The sequence below is a fragment of the Rana temporaria genome, chromosome 10, assembly GCF_905171775.1.
Source record: "Rana temporaria chromosome 10, aRanTem1.1, whole genome shotgun sequence".
In the NCBI taxonomy this organism is placed as follows: Eukaryota; Metazoa; Chordata; class Amphibia; order Anura; family Ranidae; genus Rana; species Rana temporaria.
This window is the reverse complement of record NC_053498.1, coordinates 63922421-63937937: the sequence shown is the minus strand read 5'-3', so window position 1 is coordinate 63937937 and position 15517 is coordinate 63922421. Positions and strand designations below refer to the sequence as shown.

General features: G+C 47.1%; 1 protein-coding gene across 1 annotated transcript in view; it reads left to right on the top strand.

The window, feature by feature from the left end:
• LOC120915835 (general transcription factor II-I repeat domain-containing protein 2B-like) overlaps positions 1 to 15317 on the top strand; it is a 43068-nt gene extending 27751 nt beyond the window's left edge. Inside the window, exon 3 of the mRNA XM_040326641.1 lies at positions 13720 to 15317. Coding sequence (XP_040182575.1) covers positions 13720 to 15317 — 1598 coding nt within the window. The remainder of the gene's footprint in view (positions 1 to 13719) is intronic.
• The last annotated feature ends 200 nt before the right edge of the window (positions 15318 to 15517 follow it).

The following is a 15517-nucleotide window of genomic DNA, read 5'->3' as shown; positions in this document are numbered from 1 at the left end:
GGTGGAGAAAGGCTGCTTGAAAGTGTAACTAAAGGCAAAACTTTCTTTTTAATTTAGGATAGGGTAATGGAGGGTTAGAACCCCTGTCAGTGTTTTTTCTTTTTTCATCTGTGTCCCATGGGAAGATTTATTTATTTATTTATTTATTTATTAAAATGCTTATTGGGAGTGCAGTCATTACCCGAAGGCCTCGATGCGCTCATAGAACCAACATATACATGTACAAAACAAATGTCTTATTACTGTACGATCACAATATAAAACCATATTATGAACATTTAGAGAACTAAAAAAAGATTTACCTTAGTTTTCTTTCCCATTGCCAAAACAGGAAGTGAGAAGAAATATCTGCACATTTAGGGAATCCATTGGGGTCCCCCAGGTCACCTGAATCGGTGTCCCTATTGAAAAATGTCCCCTCTATTTTTATTGGGGACAATCCAACATTTGGGATTTTCTTTTCATTTCACTTTTAATGATAATGGTAAACAGGACAAATAGAGAGGGTGGATCTCTCTTATGAGAGCACAGGCAATAGGGTTCTAATTACCTCTCCACCCTATCAACAAAAAGGTTATACTTTAATAACTTCTCACTATAGCCCAAAGATGTTTCGGGAGGGTGTACATGGATGTCGATCTTTTACCACGCCCCTTTGGATATGACCAATCACAGATTGGGGTAAAGGGACCATCACAGCGGCCCTTTACCACATGATCAACTGTGTCCAGTCACAGCTGATCACAGTGTAAACAGACTTGTCGGTTATCGGCAGTACTTTCCTCACAGGCTGTCACAGCTTGAGGAGAGCTGGTAACCGGCAATCCTGAGAGGGGGCACTGATCATCAGGGCACTGATAATTAGTGCAGCCACATCAGTGCCATTTAGTGCCCATCAATGCTGCCCATCAGTGCCCATCGGCGCCCATCAGTGGTGCTCATCAATTGATTCTCATCAATGCCACCTATCATGTCCATCAGTGCCGCCTATCAGTGCCCAGCAGTGCCCCCTATCGGTGCCCAGCAGTGCTGCCTATCAGTGCCCAGCAGTGCCGCCTATCAGTGCTGCCTATTAGTCCCACCTATCAATGCACATTAGTGCTAGCTATCAGTGCCCATCAGTGCAGCATATCACTGCAGCCTCATCAGTATTTTACTGCATTTCTTAAAGCGGTAGGTGCCGCTTTGTGAATGGAGCCCAATGTTTATTTTTTTGTGCAGTCTTTTTTTGTTTATAGTGCAATGAATACAAAAACCCAGTGGCAATCAAATACCACAAAAAAAAAGCTCTATTTTGTGTGAAAAAATGTATATAAACCTTTTTTGGGTACAGCGTTGCATGACCACGCAATTACCAGTTAAAGTAGTGCAGTATTAAATCGCAAAAAAAATGGCCTGGTCATGACTTGGGTAAAATCTCTTGGAGCTCAAGTGGTTAATTAAAAGCTCTTGATACCAGTGAAATTCATAAACAGCACTAGGACTCACTAGATTAATGTACAATGTAACACATGTGTGTTATGGCACTACCGAGGAATACAAAAGAGTGAATTCAGCCATACACTTATGCCCTGTACACACGATCGGTTCATCCGATGAAAACGGTCTGATGGATTATTTCATCAGATATCCGATGAAGCTGACTTTCATCAGTCTTGCCTACACACCATCAGTTAAAAAAACGATCGTGTCAGAACGCGGTGACATAAAACACACCGACGTGCTGAGAAAAATTAAGTTCAATGCTTCTGAGCATGCGTCGATTTGATTCTGAGCATGCGTTGATTTTTAACCAATGGATTTCCCCACAGACGATCGTTTTTTTCTATCGTTTTTTTAACCATCAGATAATTTTAAAACAAGTTCCTATTTTTTTCACCGATGGATAAAAAACCGATGGGGCCCACACACGATCGGTTCGTCTGATGAAAACGGTCCATCAGACCGTTTTCATCAGATGAACTGATCGTGTGTACGCGGCTTTAGATTAGGGATGGACTAAGGTTTAGACCATACCCAGGTTGACCAAAACCCACACCAAACTGTCATATGATGTCCCAACCAGCTGCAGCTGTCGATGTAGCAGCGTGATGTCAGCACTCAAGTCTCTGCTCCTCTGGGCCAAACAAACAGGCCTCTGCAATGGCGTGACATCAACACTGAAGTCTCGGCCCCACTTTAGTGCTGACATCACGCTGCTGCATGATATCAGTCAGCAGAGGCTTTCTATGTGAGTTACAGCGGTTTTGCATTAAAATATTGCTCTGTTTGTTTGGTGTGCTATGTATGTGATTCATATGGTGCAGAAAATACTATACGATTACCGTCTTTGCTGGCTCCAGTGTGAGCTTCAACTTGGGTTGGTAATGAGAACTGGAGAGGAGAACACTATGGGTGGATGCATAGGCTACCCGGAATGAGACCTACCTATATTAAAACTCTAAGCTTTCTACACATGTAGCACATGTTCTGGTAGCATGAGTCCTCATTTCATTAAGGGGTGGCTGGTGCTTCTTTATGCTGGGAAAAGTCTGGCAACAATTTGAGTTTTTGGTGGAGGAATTTTACTGTAATAGATATATTTGTTGTACTATACAGGACTTGTTTGCACTTCATTGGCACATTATGCATTTTTATACATTTGTACTTTATTTGTATTGTGATATCACACTTTAAGATGACATGAAATACTATCCTTATTTTCCAAAAAAGAATCCTTACAGGGGGCGTGAAGGTACATATTTTTTTGCATATATCTGAAATATATGCTGCATACATCGGGCATCTATATATTATTTCCACCAAAATTAGTATTTTCCCTTTTTTTTTATACATTCTTATTTTTGTCCCTTTCTGCTTTACAGTCCCTTTAGATTGCCACAGTTTCCGGGTGTTGGAGCGCACGTCATATGTGAATGTGAAATACAAGTCTCTTTATGCTTAGCGGCATCCCGCATGGGCATTGCTGCTTTTTCCCTGACGGCTTGAACGAGAATGAGCACGAGAGGCGGAGCTACAACATCTTACACGTCCGCGGCTCCCGTGCATGTGAGCGCAGACAGCGTCTCCCCGCAGGGATGTAGTTTCTGTGGAGGAAGCGCGCACACACATGATAACCCCCTTCAGAACGGTTCTGCTGACGAGGCAACCATCTGGGTGAACAACAGAAAGTGGGGAAAATTGACCCCCAAAAAAGCATTTGAAAAGGAAAATGAAGGAAAAGGTAAGTGAAAACACACTACATTACCTTAAAGGAGCAGGATTAGCAGAAAAAAAGCCAAGGGTTTAGTATCACTTTAATCCATAGTACATCTTGGCAATGAGCAAAATAGGGAGGCTGTATTGCTACATAAAGACCATGGACAAGAAATGTAACCACTTTCCAACAGGAAATCAAGTCACAGCAAAAAAAAATTGGATTTTATACTCACCGTAAAATCCTTTTCTCTGAGTTCATGGACGGACACAGCCTTAATCTTGACAAAGTGGGAAATAGCCTTCCTTTAGGAGTGACTAGGCAGAAAGTGTTAACAACTTCAAAGCTGAACAGCCCCGCCCAGGGGGCGGTCCTACTGGCTATATCCCCTCAGCCTACACCAAGCAGTTCCGTTCGTAGCAAGCAGTACAAACTTAAAAAAAAGAGGGGTGGGTGCTGTGTCCGTCCATGAACTCAGAGAAAAGCATTTTATGGTGAGTATAAAATCCTATTTTCTCTTTCGTTCATGGACGAACACAGCCTTAATCTTGACAAAGTGGGATGTCCCAAAGCAGTGTCAAAATTAGGGGTGGGAACAGCATAAAAATAAACTTCACAACAAAACAAAACAGAGCTCCTCAACTGAGGAGTTGCAACTCTAAACAGCCACCTGCAAAACTTTGCGGCCAAAGAAGCATCCGAAGATGCACTCACATCAACTTGTAAACTTTAGTGAAAGTGTGACCGGGCATAACAAAAAATATATACAAATGTACATACAATCACCGCGCTACCGAATAAAGATATATTAATGCCAGCCAACACCACAAAATGAGATCAATTTTGTAAACAAAGCTAAACAAAGAAAAAAAGTGCAGCGCTAAAAATATTTAAGTGTAGAAATGAGAAAGACTTCAAGGATGAGTCTTATAAAATAGTGAGAACACCAAAAGTGCCCAAAATAGTCCACAAATGCAATAAAAAATTGTTGTAGAATATCTATAAAGAAAATCAAAACCTTTCAACTAGAAGTGACTATATGATGAAGATTTGATAGTAGATCCACCACCAGTTAGTATGATGAGAGGCTTACCAGAGGGATCGGACCCAAGTAAGTATATACTTATCAGGTCAATCAGGCTTATAGGGTAACGATATCCAGACTCCAAAGCGACTTGAATATTGGACAGGTTGATGGAATCACTAGGTGCTCTAATACAATTCAATATGGGACCAATCGATGGAGAACCAGACAGATGATATGAGAGTGTGGAGCAAAAAAGAAAAACAAGGGTGCACATAGCGTGAATCCATATAAAAAAGTTTACTTTGAAGTAAAAGTTAAAAGTTTACACTCAATGGGCCTGATTTACCAAGCCTTTACTCCATGACTCATGGAGTAAAAGCAGGAGTAGCAGCCGTTTGGCCATTTACTAAAGAAATACGCTGCTAGTGCAGTGTATTTCCCTAGTTACTAATGTGCTCCGTGCGCCCAGGAGAGGGTGCATTGTGCACCAGTACAGACCTGGCGCACGGCACATTAAACTGTAAATTGCGGGGGTTTGGGCGGGAGTTTATTAGGGGGGAGGTGGGGGGATGCAGGGGAAGTGAAGTGACATGTGTTTGAAAGTGTTTGGCGGGCCGAATTGAAAGGGAAAGTGTTTTTTGAAAACAGATCCCCGTACGCTTGCACAGTGCGCCTGAACCTCGGGAGGTTCATTTGCATACTGGGCATGCGCAGAGAGAAAAGTCAGGGATTCCCGTGCGCCTTGTCAGTACGCCGTGAAAATCTTGGTAAATACCAAGCGGCGTACCCGTGATTGCGCTGCGTGACGCGGCGCACGGGAATCTCCGAGCTGTTTTCAGCCCTGAAGGGGAACTCCGCGCCAAATTTCAAACTTGAAATCGGCGCGGGTCCCCCTTCAGGGCTACATTAGGCTCTTAGGCTTGGTCCGGAACGTGAGGGGTTAAACCCGCGCCGATTCGGCGCGGGGGTCCCCCCCAGATCCAAACCAAGCCCTCATCCCAAGCATGCAGTCTGGCCCGGACAGGAATGGGGGAGGGGACGAGCGAGCGCCCCCCCCCTCCTGAGCCGTACCAGACCGCATGCCCTCAACATGGGGGAGTGTGTGCTGTGGGGGAGGGGGGCACTGCCCCCCCACCCCACAGCACTCTTGCCCCCATGTCGATAGGGACAAGAGCCTCTTCCCGACAACCCTTGCCATTGGTTGTCGGGGTATGCGGGCGGGGCTAATCGGAATCTGCGAGCTCCCTTTAATAAGGGGGCCCCCAGATGCCGGCCCCCCACCCTATGTGAATGAGTATGGGGTACATCGTACCTCTACCCATTCACATGGGGGAAATGTAAAGTAAAAAAAACACCACACAGAATAAAATATTTTATTAATCTGCTCCGGAGCCCCCCCTTTCTTCTTTAGCTCTCTTAGAAGGGGGGGTTTCTTCTCTCCCGATCTTCCGCCGGGACCCTGGGCTTCGGTGATTTCTGCCGGGGGAGGGCGCCATCCCTCGGTCCTCTCCGGAGCCTTCCGCCGGATGCCCCCACCCCATTTAAGCTCTTTTTCATTAGGGAGGGGCATCCGGACTTCGGGGTCTTCTGCCGGGGGATGGCGCCTATCCCCCGGTCTTTCCGGTGCCTTCCGCCAGGGTTCCGGTCTTCCTGGTCTTCTGCCGGGGGTGCGCCAACTCCCCGGTCTTTTCTCTTCTGTCTTCTCTGCTCCCTCTTCTGCCTGGCTCCCAGGGCTTTCTTCCGTCTTCTTTCTTCTCTCTTCCTTCTTCTGCCTGTCTCCTCCGGGAGCCCAGGGCTTGTCTCCGCTGTCTTCTCCCTTCTCTTCCATTGGATGTTGACACAACGAGGTCCGGCGCTGGAATGCCGTCTGAGCAGTGGGCATGGACTTATATAGGGCAATGCCACCATGTGACCTCAACCCATGTGACATCACATTCCCATCATGCCCAGGGAATGTGATGTCACATGGGTTGAGGTCACATGGTGGCATTACCCTATATAAGTCCATGCCTGCCGCTGACACGGCATGTCAGCGCGGAACCTCGTCGTGTCAACATCCAATGGAAGAGAAGGAAGAAGACAGCGGAGACAAGCCCTGTGCTCCGCGGAGGAGACAGGCAGAAGAAGGAAGAGAGAAAAAAGAAGACGGAAGAAAGCCCTGGCTCCGCGGGGGAGCCAGGCAGAAGAGGGAGCAGAGAAGACAGAAGAGAAAAGACCGGGGAGTTGGCGCACCCCCGGCAGAAGACCAGGAAGACCGGAACCCTGGCGGAAGGCACCGGAAAGACCGGGGGATAGGCGCCATCCCCCGGCAGAAGACCCCGAAGTCCGGATGCCCCTCCCTAATGAAAAAGAGCTTAAATGGGGTGGGGGCATCCGGCGGAAGGCTCCGGAGAGGACCGAGGGATGGCGCCCTCCCCCGGCAGAAATCACCGAAGCCCAGGGTCCCGGCGGAAGATCGGGAGAGAAGAAACCCCCCCTTCTAAGAGAGCTAAAGAAGAAAGGGGGGGCTCCGGAGCAGATTAATAAAATATTTTATTCTGTGTGGTGTGTTTTTTTTACTTTCCATTTCCCCCATGTGAATGGGTAGAGGTACGATGTACCCCATACTCATTCACATAGGGTGGGGGGCCGGAATCTGGGGACCCCTTTATTAAAGGGGTCTCTCAGATTCTGATAAGCTCTCCGCCCGCATACCCCGACAACCAACGGCCAGGGTTGTCGGGAAGAGGCTCTTGTCCCTATCGACATGGGGGCAAGAGTGCTGTGGGGTGGGGGGGCAGTGCCCCCCTCCCCCACAGCACACACTCCCCCATGTTGAGGGCATGTGGTCTGGTATGGCTCAGGAGGGAGGGGGGCGCTCGCTCGTCCCCACCCCCATTCCTGTCTGACCAGACTGCGTGCCTGGGATAAGGGCTTGGTTTGGATCTTGGGGGGGTCCCCACGCTATTTTTTTTGCGCGGGTTTAACCCCTTATGTTCCAGACCAAGCCTAAGAGCCTGGTATGCACCTGGAGGGAACCCACCTTATTTTTTTTTGGGGGGGTCTGGAGTTCCCCTTCATGAACAGCGATCTGTCATTTACACATGTCAGTCCCCCCCCCTACAGTTAGAACACACCCAGGGAACATATTTAACCCCTCCCTCGCACCTAGTGTTAACCCCTTCCCTGCCAGTGGCATTGTTTGAGTAAGCAATGCATTTTTTACAGCACTGATCGCTAGAAAAATGCCAATGGTTCCAAAAAAGTGTTCGATGTGTCCGCCATAATGTCGCAGTACCGATAAAAATCGCTGATCGCCCCAATAACTAGTTAAAACAACAAAAAAAAAAAAAATTGTAGACGCTATAACTTTTGCAAAAACCAAACACTAAACGCTATTTGCGATTTTTTGGAACCAAAAAGATGTAGAATACGTATCGGCCTAAACTGAGGGGTTTTTTAGTTTTTTGAATATATATTTTTGGGGATATTTATTATAGCAAAAAGTAAAAATAAATTTTACATATGTGGGCGGGACTTACGCAAGTCCCGCCCACATATATAAACATCGTTCAAACCACACATGTGAGGTATTGACGCGTGCGTTAGAGCGAGAGCAATACTTTTACCACTAGACCTTCTTTGTAACTATAAACTGGTAACCTGGAAAAAAAGAAAAAGGTCGCCTATGGGGATATTCACGGAATTCATTTTGGCCCCATTGCAGGAGTGTTTCCAATAGTAAAGCGTGACATGTAAGGTATCTTTCACATTATCCCCAAAAATTGGGCTCACTTTTTTGTTTTGTTAATTTTTAACCACTTGAGCCCGGACCATATTTCTGGTCAATGACCGGGCAAGTTTTTGTGATTCGGCACGGCGTCGCTTTAACTGACAATTGCGCAGTCGTGCGACGTGGCTCCCAAACAAAATTGGCAACCTTTTTTTTCACACAAATAGATTATTAAATGTGCGTGTTTACTTCTGTCTTTAACACCTCCCCTTCAGGCTGGAAAGCATCAGATCAGGGGAAACAAAAAAAAAAAAGCTCTCATTCCATTGCAGCTTGGTTCCTACATGTGTGATGAACTGAGCATGCTCAAACACTTAGAAAAAAAATATCCTTTCTTTTTAAAAGGTGAAAAACACTCATTGGATGCTCATAGAGCGTGGTTTGGATTAATTGCAGGTGTGCCCAATTACAAGCTCACCCAAACTAGAGACTGCAATTTGTTCATGTGATTTCAATTGCTTCATTACTAGCACTGTTATAAAAAGCTTGGATCGATCAGTCCTCAGCTGCCCTCAGAAGGGGCAGGCTGGCAGAAATGCTGTTGCTAAACACAAATGTGGTTTGTTGCATGGGTTTTGTTTTATTTTGCCAATGGTTTTGGTTTATTTTTAAATGATGTTCACTTTGATGTATTTGTCTATGTGGCCTTATTTTATGAAAAATGTGTAAAGCTATGGTTATTTAGAATTTTGAAATGTATTTTTGTTTGTCTTTTTTTTGCTTTCCTTGTTTTGTTGACCAATAAAAATTACTTTAAAATTGTTAAGTTTGTCTTTTGTTACTTTTTCATGCTACATATGTTGACAGCTGCAGCTGAACTAGGTTTGGGCCTAACAAATTATGTGTGATTTTTGTCTAAGCTTCTTTCCTGGTGTGTAATCATGAAATGTTTGCCATGTTTATTCTCCATGACTTTAAAGACAAAAACTGGTAAGTATTTTATTTATTCTGCAGTGGTCCTCAGCCCTCAAGTACCCCCGACAGGACATGTTTTGGGGATTTCTCTTATCAAGAATTGCTGTCCAGACTGTATTTTAAAGCACATGTGCAAGATGAAGGAAAACCTGCAAACATGGCCTGGGGGGGGGGGGGGGGGGGTTTGCTATTGGTGGACAGGCTTGACGTGCTGATTTACAGCACTGTGCTTAAATCTAGCGCAAGGCAATCCTATTCAAATTGTGGGTGTTTGAGGGAAGCCAAGTGAGTGTTAGAACCCCTGCTTTGTGTTTTTTTATTTTTGTGTTGAGCTTTGTGTCCCTTTTCTTAAAATTGGCTTCACTTCCTGTCACACAGCTGAACAGGAAGTGAGGTTAAAACCCTACCAGTGTCATTTCTTGGGGACACAGGTCAATCTAACTAGTGTCCCCATTAAGCAAATTGCACTCCAGCACTGCTGTGTACACCCCAAATCAGACCTGGGCAAACTACGGCCCGGCGGACCTTTTAATCCGGCCCCCGGGCGGAGCCATAGGCGTGCCAAGCAACGATACCCCTCCTCCGCGAATGAAGAGGACTTCCGACTCAGCGTGCTGCGTGTGGCATGGCGCGGTGGCAGGGAGGCAGCGTCAGCGGCAGTACTGTCTAGGTAAGACACAGCAGGGGGGGGTGCCTCGTGCGAGCCGTACCCGGGACCCGGCCGGCTGCAATTATTCCCTTCTCTGTAACAGCGCAGCGCCCGCGGCTCTCATAATATCGGCTGTGACTGTCTGACACTGACAGTCACACAGCCAACGAGCATGAAGCTGCGGCCGCCTCCCCCTGTGCTGTGTGTAGTCAGTGTGACTAACACATGGCTGATCATCTCTGAGCATTACGTTTCTAAAGGCAAGGGGGGGGGGGTGTGTGTACTATTGTAAGGGGGGGGGTGTTCTGTATATGAGGGGGCCTTCTGTATTCTGGGGGATCTGTATTGTGGGGGGGGGGTGTTCTGTATATGAGGGGGCCTTCTGTATTCTGGGGGGATTATTCTGTATTCTGGGGGATCTGTATTGTGGGGGGGGGGTGTTCTGTATTTTAGGGGGGTTTGAACTGTAGGGGTGGGTCTGTATTGTAGGGGGGTTCTGTAGGGGGTCTGTATTGTAGGGAGGGGTCTGCACTAGGGTTGTCCCGATACCGATACCAGTATCGGGACCGATACCGAGTATTAGCGGGAGTACTCATACTCCCGCTAATACCCCCGATACTTCCCCCCAATCCCCCCCCGCCGCAGCCGAAACCGCCGCCGCCAACAACGCCGCCGCCGCTACAACGTTAATCACCGCGGCGCGGGGAACATTACAGACAGCTTTCGTTTGAACAGCTGTTTTCCCCGCTGCGCATAGACACTCCCCCTTGGACGGATCTGTCCAATCGCGAGCAAGGGGGAGTGTCTATGCGCAGCGGGGAAAACAGCTGTTCAAACGAACGCTGTCTGTAATATTCCCCGCCGCGGTGATTAGGTACTGTAGGTACGGGGGACAATGGCTGGATTCACAGGGGACAATGGCTGGATTCACAGGGGACAATGGCTGGATTCACAGGGGGACAATGGCTGGATTCACAGGGGGACAATGGCTGGATTCACAGGGGACAATGGCTGGATTCACAGGGGGACAATGGCTGGATTCACAGGGGGACAATGGCTGGATTCACAGGGGACAATTGCTGGATTCACATTGGACAATGGCTGGATTCACAGGGGGACAATGGCTGGATTCACAGGGGGACAATGGTTGGATTCACAGGGGACAATGGCTGGATTCACAGGGGACAATGGCTGGATTCACAGGGGACAATGGCTGGATTCACAGGGGGACAATGGCTGGATTCACATGGGGACAATGGCTGGATTCACAGGGGACAATGGCTGGATTCACAGGGGACAATTGCTGGATTCACATTGGACAATGGCTGGATTCACAGGGGGACAATGGCTGGATTCACATTGGACAATGGCTGGATTCACATTGGACAATGGCTGGATTCACAGGGGGACAATGGCTGGATTCACAGGGGGACAATGGCTGGATTCACAGGGGACAATGGCTGGATTCACAGGGGACAATGGCTGGATTCACAGGGGACAATGGCTGCATTCACATGGGGACAATGGCTGGATTCACAGGGGACAATGGCTGGATTCACAGGGGACAATGGCTGGATTCACATGGGGACAATGGCTGGATTCACAGGGGACAATGGCTGGATTCACAGGGGACAATGGCTGGATTCACAGGGGACAATGGCTGGATTCACATTGGACAATGGCTGGATTCACAGGGGGACAATGGCTGGATTCACAGGGGGACAATGGCTGGATTCACAGGGGACAATGGCTGGATTCACAGGGGACAATTGCTGGATTCACATTGGACAATGGCTGGATTCACAGGGGGACAATGGCTGGATTCACAGGGGGACAATGGTTGGATTCACAGGGGACAATGGCTGGATTCACAGGGGACAATGGCTGGATTCACAGGGGACAATGGCTGGATTCACAGGGGACAATGGCTGGATTCACAGGGGGACAATGGCTGGATTCACATGGGGACAATGGCTGGATTCACAGGGGACAATGGCTGGATTCACAGGGGACAATTGCTGGATTCACATTGGACAATGGCTGGATTCACAGGGGGACAATGGCTGGATTCACATTGGACAATGGCTGGATTCACATTGGACAATGGCTGGATTCACAGGGGGACAATGGCTGGATTCACAGGGGACAATGGCTGGATTCACAGGGGACAATGGCTGGATTCACAGGGGACAATGGCTGGATTCACAGGGGACAATGGCTGGATTCACAGGGGGACAATGGCTGGATTCACAGGGGGACAATGGCTGGATTCACAGGGGACAATGGCTGGATTCACAGGGGACAATGGCTGGATTCACAGGGGGACAATGGCTGGATTCACATGGGGACAATGGCTGGATTCACATGGGGACAATGGCTGGATTCACATGGGGACAATGGCTGGATTCACAGGGGACAATGGCTGGATTCACAGGGGACAATTGCTGGATTCACATTGGACAATGGCTGGATTCACAGGGGGACAATGGCTGGATTCACATTGGACAATGGCTGGATTCACAGGGGGACAATGGCTGGATTCACAGGGGACAATGGCTGGATTCACAGGGGACAATGGCTGGATTCACATTGGACAATGGCTGGATTCACAGGGGGACAATGGCTGGATTCACAGGGGGACAATGGTTGGATTCACAGGGGACAATGGCTGGATTCACAGGGGACAATGGCTGGATTCACAGGGGACAATGGCTGGATTCACAGGGGACAATGGCTGGATTCACAGGGGACAATGGCTGGATTCACAGGGGACAATGGCTGGATTCACAGGGGGACAATGGCTGGATTCACAGGGGACAATGGCTGGATTCACAGGGGACAATTGCTGGATTCACAGGGGACAATGGCTGGATTCACAGGGGGACAATGGCTGGATTCACAGGGGGACAATGGCTGGATTCACAGGGGACAATGGCTGGATTCACAGGGGACAATGGCTGGATTCACAGGGGGACAATGGCTGGATTCACAGGGGGACAATGGCTGGACTGCTCACAGACTGATGAATACCATCCATATTATATACTTTTCATATCTATTTTCTGTAGTGTCTGTCCCTTGTCATGCTTTGTGCACATTTTATCTCCTCTTTTTTGAGTTTCTGACATCATCAGGTGGTTTATGTAATTTTAGCAGAAAAAATAGCTATGGTTTGCAATATATTAGTGCATTTTTTGATAAAATTACATAAACCAGCTGATGTCAGAAACTCAAAAAAGAGGAGATAAAATGTGCACAAAGCATGACAAGGGACAGACACTACAGAAAATAGATATGAGAAGTATATAATATGGATGGTATTCATCAGTATGTGAGCAGTCCATGTGCAAGCTTGCAACATTATTCATACAATGGTAAATGTAAGGGTAGGGGTGTTGGCGCTGCCTATGTGGACACTTGTCCACTGAGCACCCTTAGGTGGTCTATCTGTTAGAAGCGGTAAGTGAAAAATCAAATATCTGCTAGAAGCGGTAGGTGTGGCATAGATGCTGGCAGTACAATAAAAAGAAAATAAATAAAAGGGCACAGGTGGTCTGGGGGGGCCTTGGGGAATGCTGCAACAAATTAAACGGCACAGGGGGATTAGGGGGGTTCTGCAGCTTGCAGCACCCTGCCTAATCCCCCTGTGTTGTTTCATTTGTTGCAGCATCCAAATCCCCCCCCTGTCCCCCTGTGCCATTTTATTTGTTGCTTACAGCCTGCAAGCAAAAAATAAAACGGCATTGGCGGAGGGGGGGTTTTGGGGGTAATCTATGCTACAAATCTGTGAGAACTGCTGCAGCTACATAATGTGGGGGAACTGCTACCTAATATAGGGAAACTATGCTACAAATGTGGGGGAACTATGCAACCAACCTAATACTTTGTTTTTGGTTGCATAGGCAGCCCTGGGTGCACGTGATTGGATCCTTGTCACAACAGGACTCTAGGTCTCAAAATGTCTGCTAAAAAGAGAAAGGTAGATGCTGAATGCAGAGTCTTCCAAAAGAATTGGACTGCTAAGTATTTATTTACCGAAATCAGAGGTAAAGCCGCGTGTTTAGTTTGAGGGGAGCAGATCGCCGTTTTTAAGGACTACAATTTGAGTCGGCATTACGAGACAAAACATGCTGCAAAATATAAAAACTTAACTGACGCAGAAAGGGTGCAGACTTCGAAAGCTTTGCTAGCTAAGTTGCAAAAGCAGCAAGGCTGTTTTACAAAACTTCACGCAGCCAGGGATGCAGCAACCCAGAGCAGCTTTGTGATATCCCACAAAATCGCGAAATACAGTAAGCCGTTCTCAGAGGGGGAGTTTATCAAAGAGTGCTTGGTGGACTCTGCAGCACTAATATGCCCTGAAAAAAAAGCGGCATTTGAGCAAGTCCCGCTGTCCAGGCGAACCGTGACTAGAAGGATCGAGGACATTGCGGGGAATTTGGAGCTTCAGCTGCAACGTGAAGTGGCACGTTTCGACTTTTTCTCCTTGGCTTTGGACGAAAGCTGTGATGTCCGCGACACAGCCCAGTTACTTGTATTCGTCCGCGGGATAACCCCCGAGTTCAAGATTACGGAGGAGCTGGCAGCAATGCGGTCGATGAAAGGAACGACGACAGGGAGTGATCTGTTCACGGAGGTAAATGAGTGCATGGACAGGCTGGGACTGAAATGGGACAGACTGACAGGCGTCACAACGGACGGATGTCCAAATCTCACCGGAAAAAATGTTGGACTTTTGAAACGTATGCAAGATAAAGTGACTGAAATCGACATGGATCAGAAACTGGTATTTTTGCATTGTATTCTACACCAACATGTGTTATGCAAATCAGTGCTAAAAATTGACCATGTCATTGATGTTGTTACTAAAATAGTAAACTTCATCAGGGCAAGAGCATTGAACCACAGACAGTTTGTCGCACTATTGGAGGAGCATGAGACCGAGCATCGTGACATCGGCTACCACACAGCTGTCAGATGGCTCAGTCTGGGAAAAGTGCTAAAAAGAGTCTGGGACCTGAAAGCAGAGATTCGAGAGTATTGTGAGAAGAAAGGCAAAGACTTCCCTGAGCTCTCAGATGAGGACTGGATGGCAGATTTTGCATTTTCTGTTGATGTGACTGCACAGATGAATGAACTGAACACCAAACTGCAAGGCAAGGGCCTTTTTGTTCATGAAATGCACAGCCTGGTGAAGGCTTTCATGACAAAGTTACAGTTTCTTTCAAGACAACTGGAGAGCAACAATATAACTCACATGCAAACCCTGAAAGAAGTTACACCACCAGCTGATCACCTCCGCAGGTACTCATCCATGTTGGGAGCATTGCATGGTGAGTTTTCAAGGCGATTTGAAGATCTCAGACAAATCGAAGACAAAATGTGCCTGATTTCCTCTCCCTTTACCTGCAGTGTGGATAATGCACCCAGTGATGTTCAACTGGAACTCATCGACCTGCAGTCTGATGCAGTACTGGCAGAGCACTTTAAGTCAAGATCTCTGCTAGATTTCTACTCTTCTCTCAAGGAGGAGAACTTTCCAAACTTGAGGAGACGTGCTCAGAAGATGTTGGTTCTCTTTGGCTCTACATACGTATGTGAACAAACATTTTCAATGATGAACTTCACGAAATCCAGGTATAGATCCTCTCTCACTGATGATCATCTGTCAGCTGTGCTTCGCATTTCCACCTCAGACATTCAACCTGACTTCGATGCACTTGTTAAAGCCCAGCAGAGACTAGATTTCTCTCACTGAACAAGAAAAGAGAACTTAAAACACCAAAGACTACAAATGTTGTTAGTAGTGAAATGTTGTTAGTAGTGATGTTTAGTGACAGTTCAATATGATGTATCTTGCTTAAAGGGGTAGTTAACTGAAAAACATTTTCTTTTAAACATTGGGGGAGATTTATCAAAACCTGTCCAGAGGAAAAGTTGCTGAGTTGCCCATAGCAA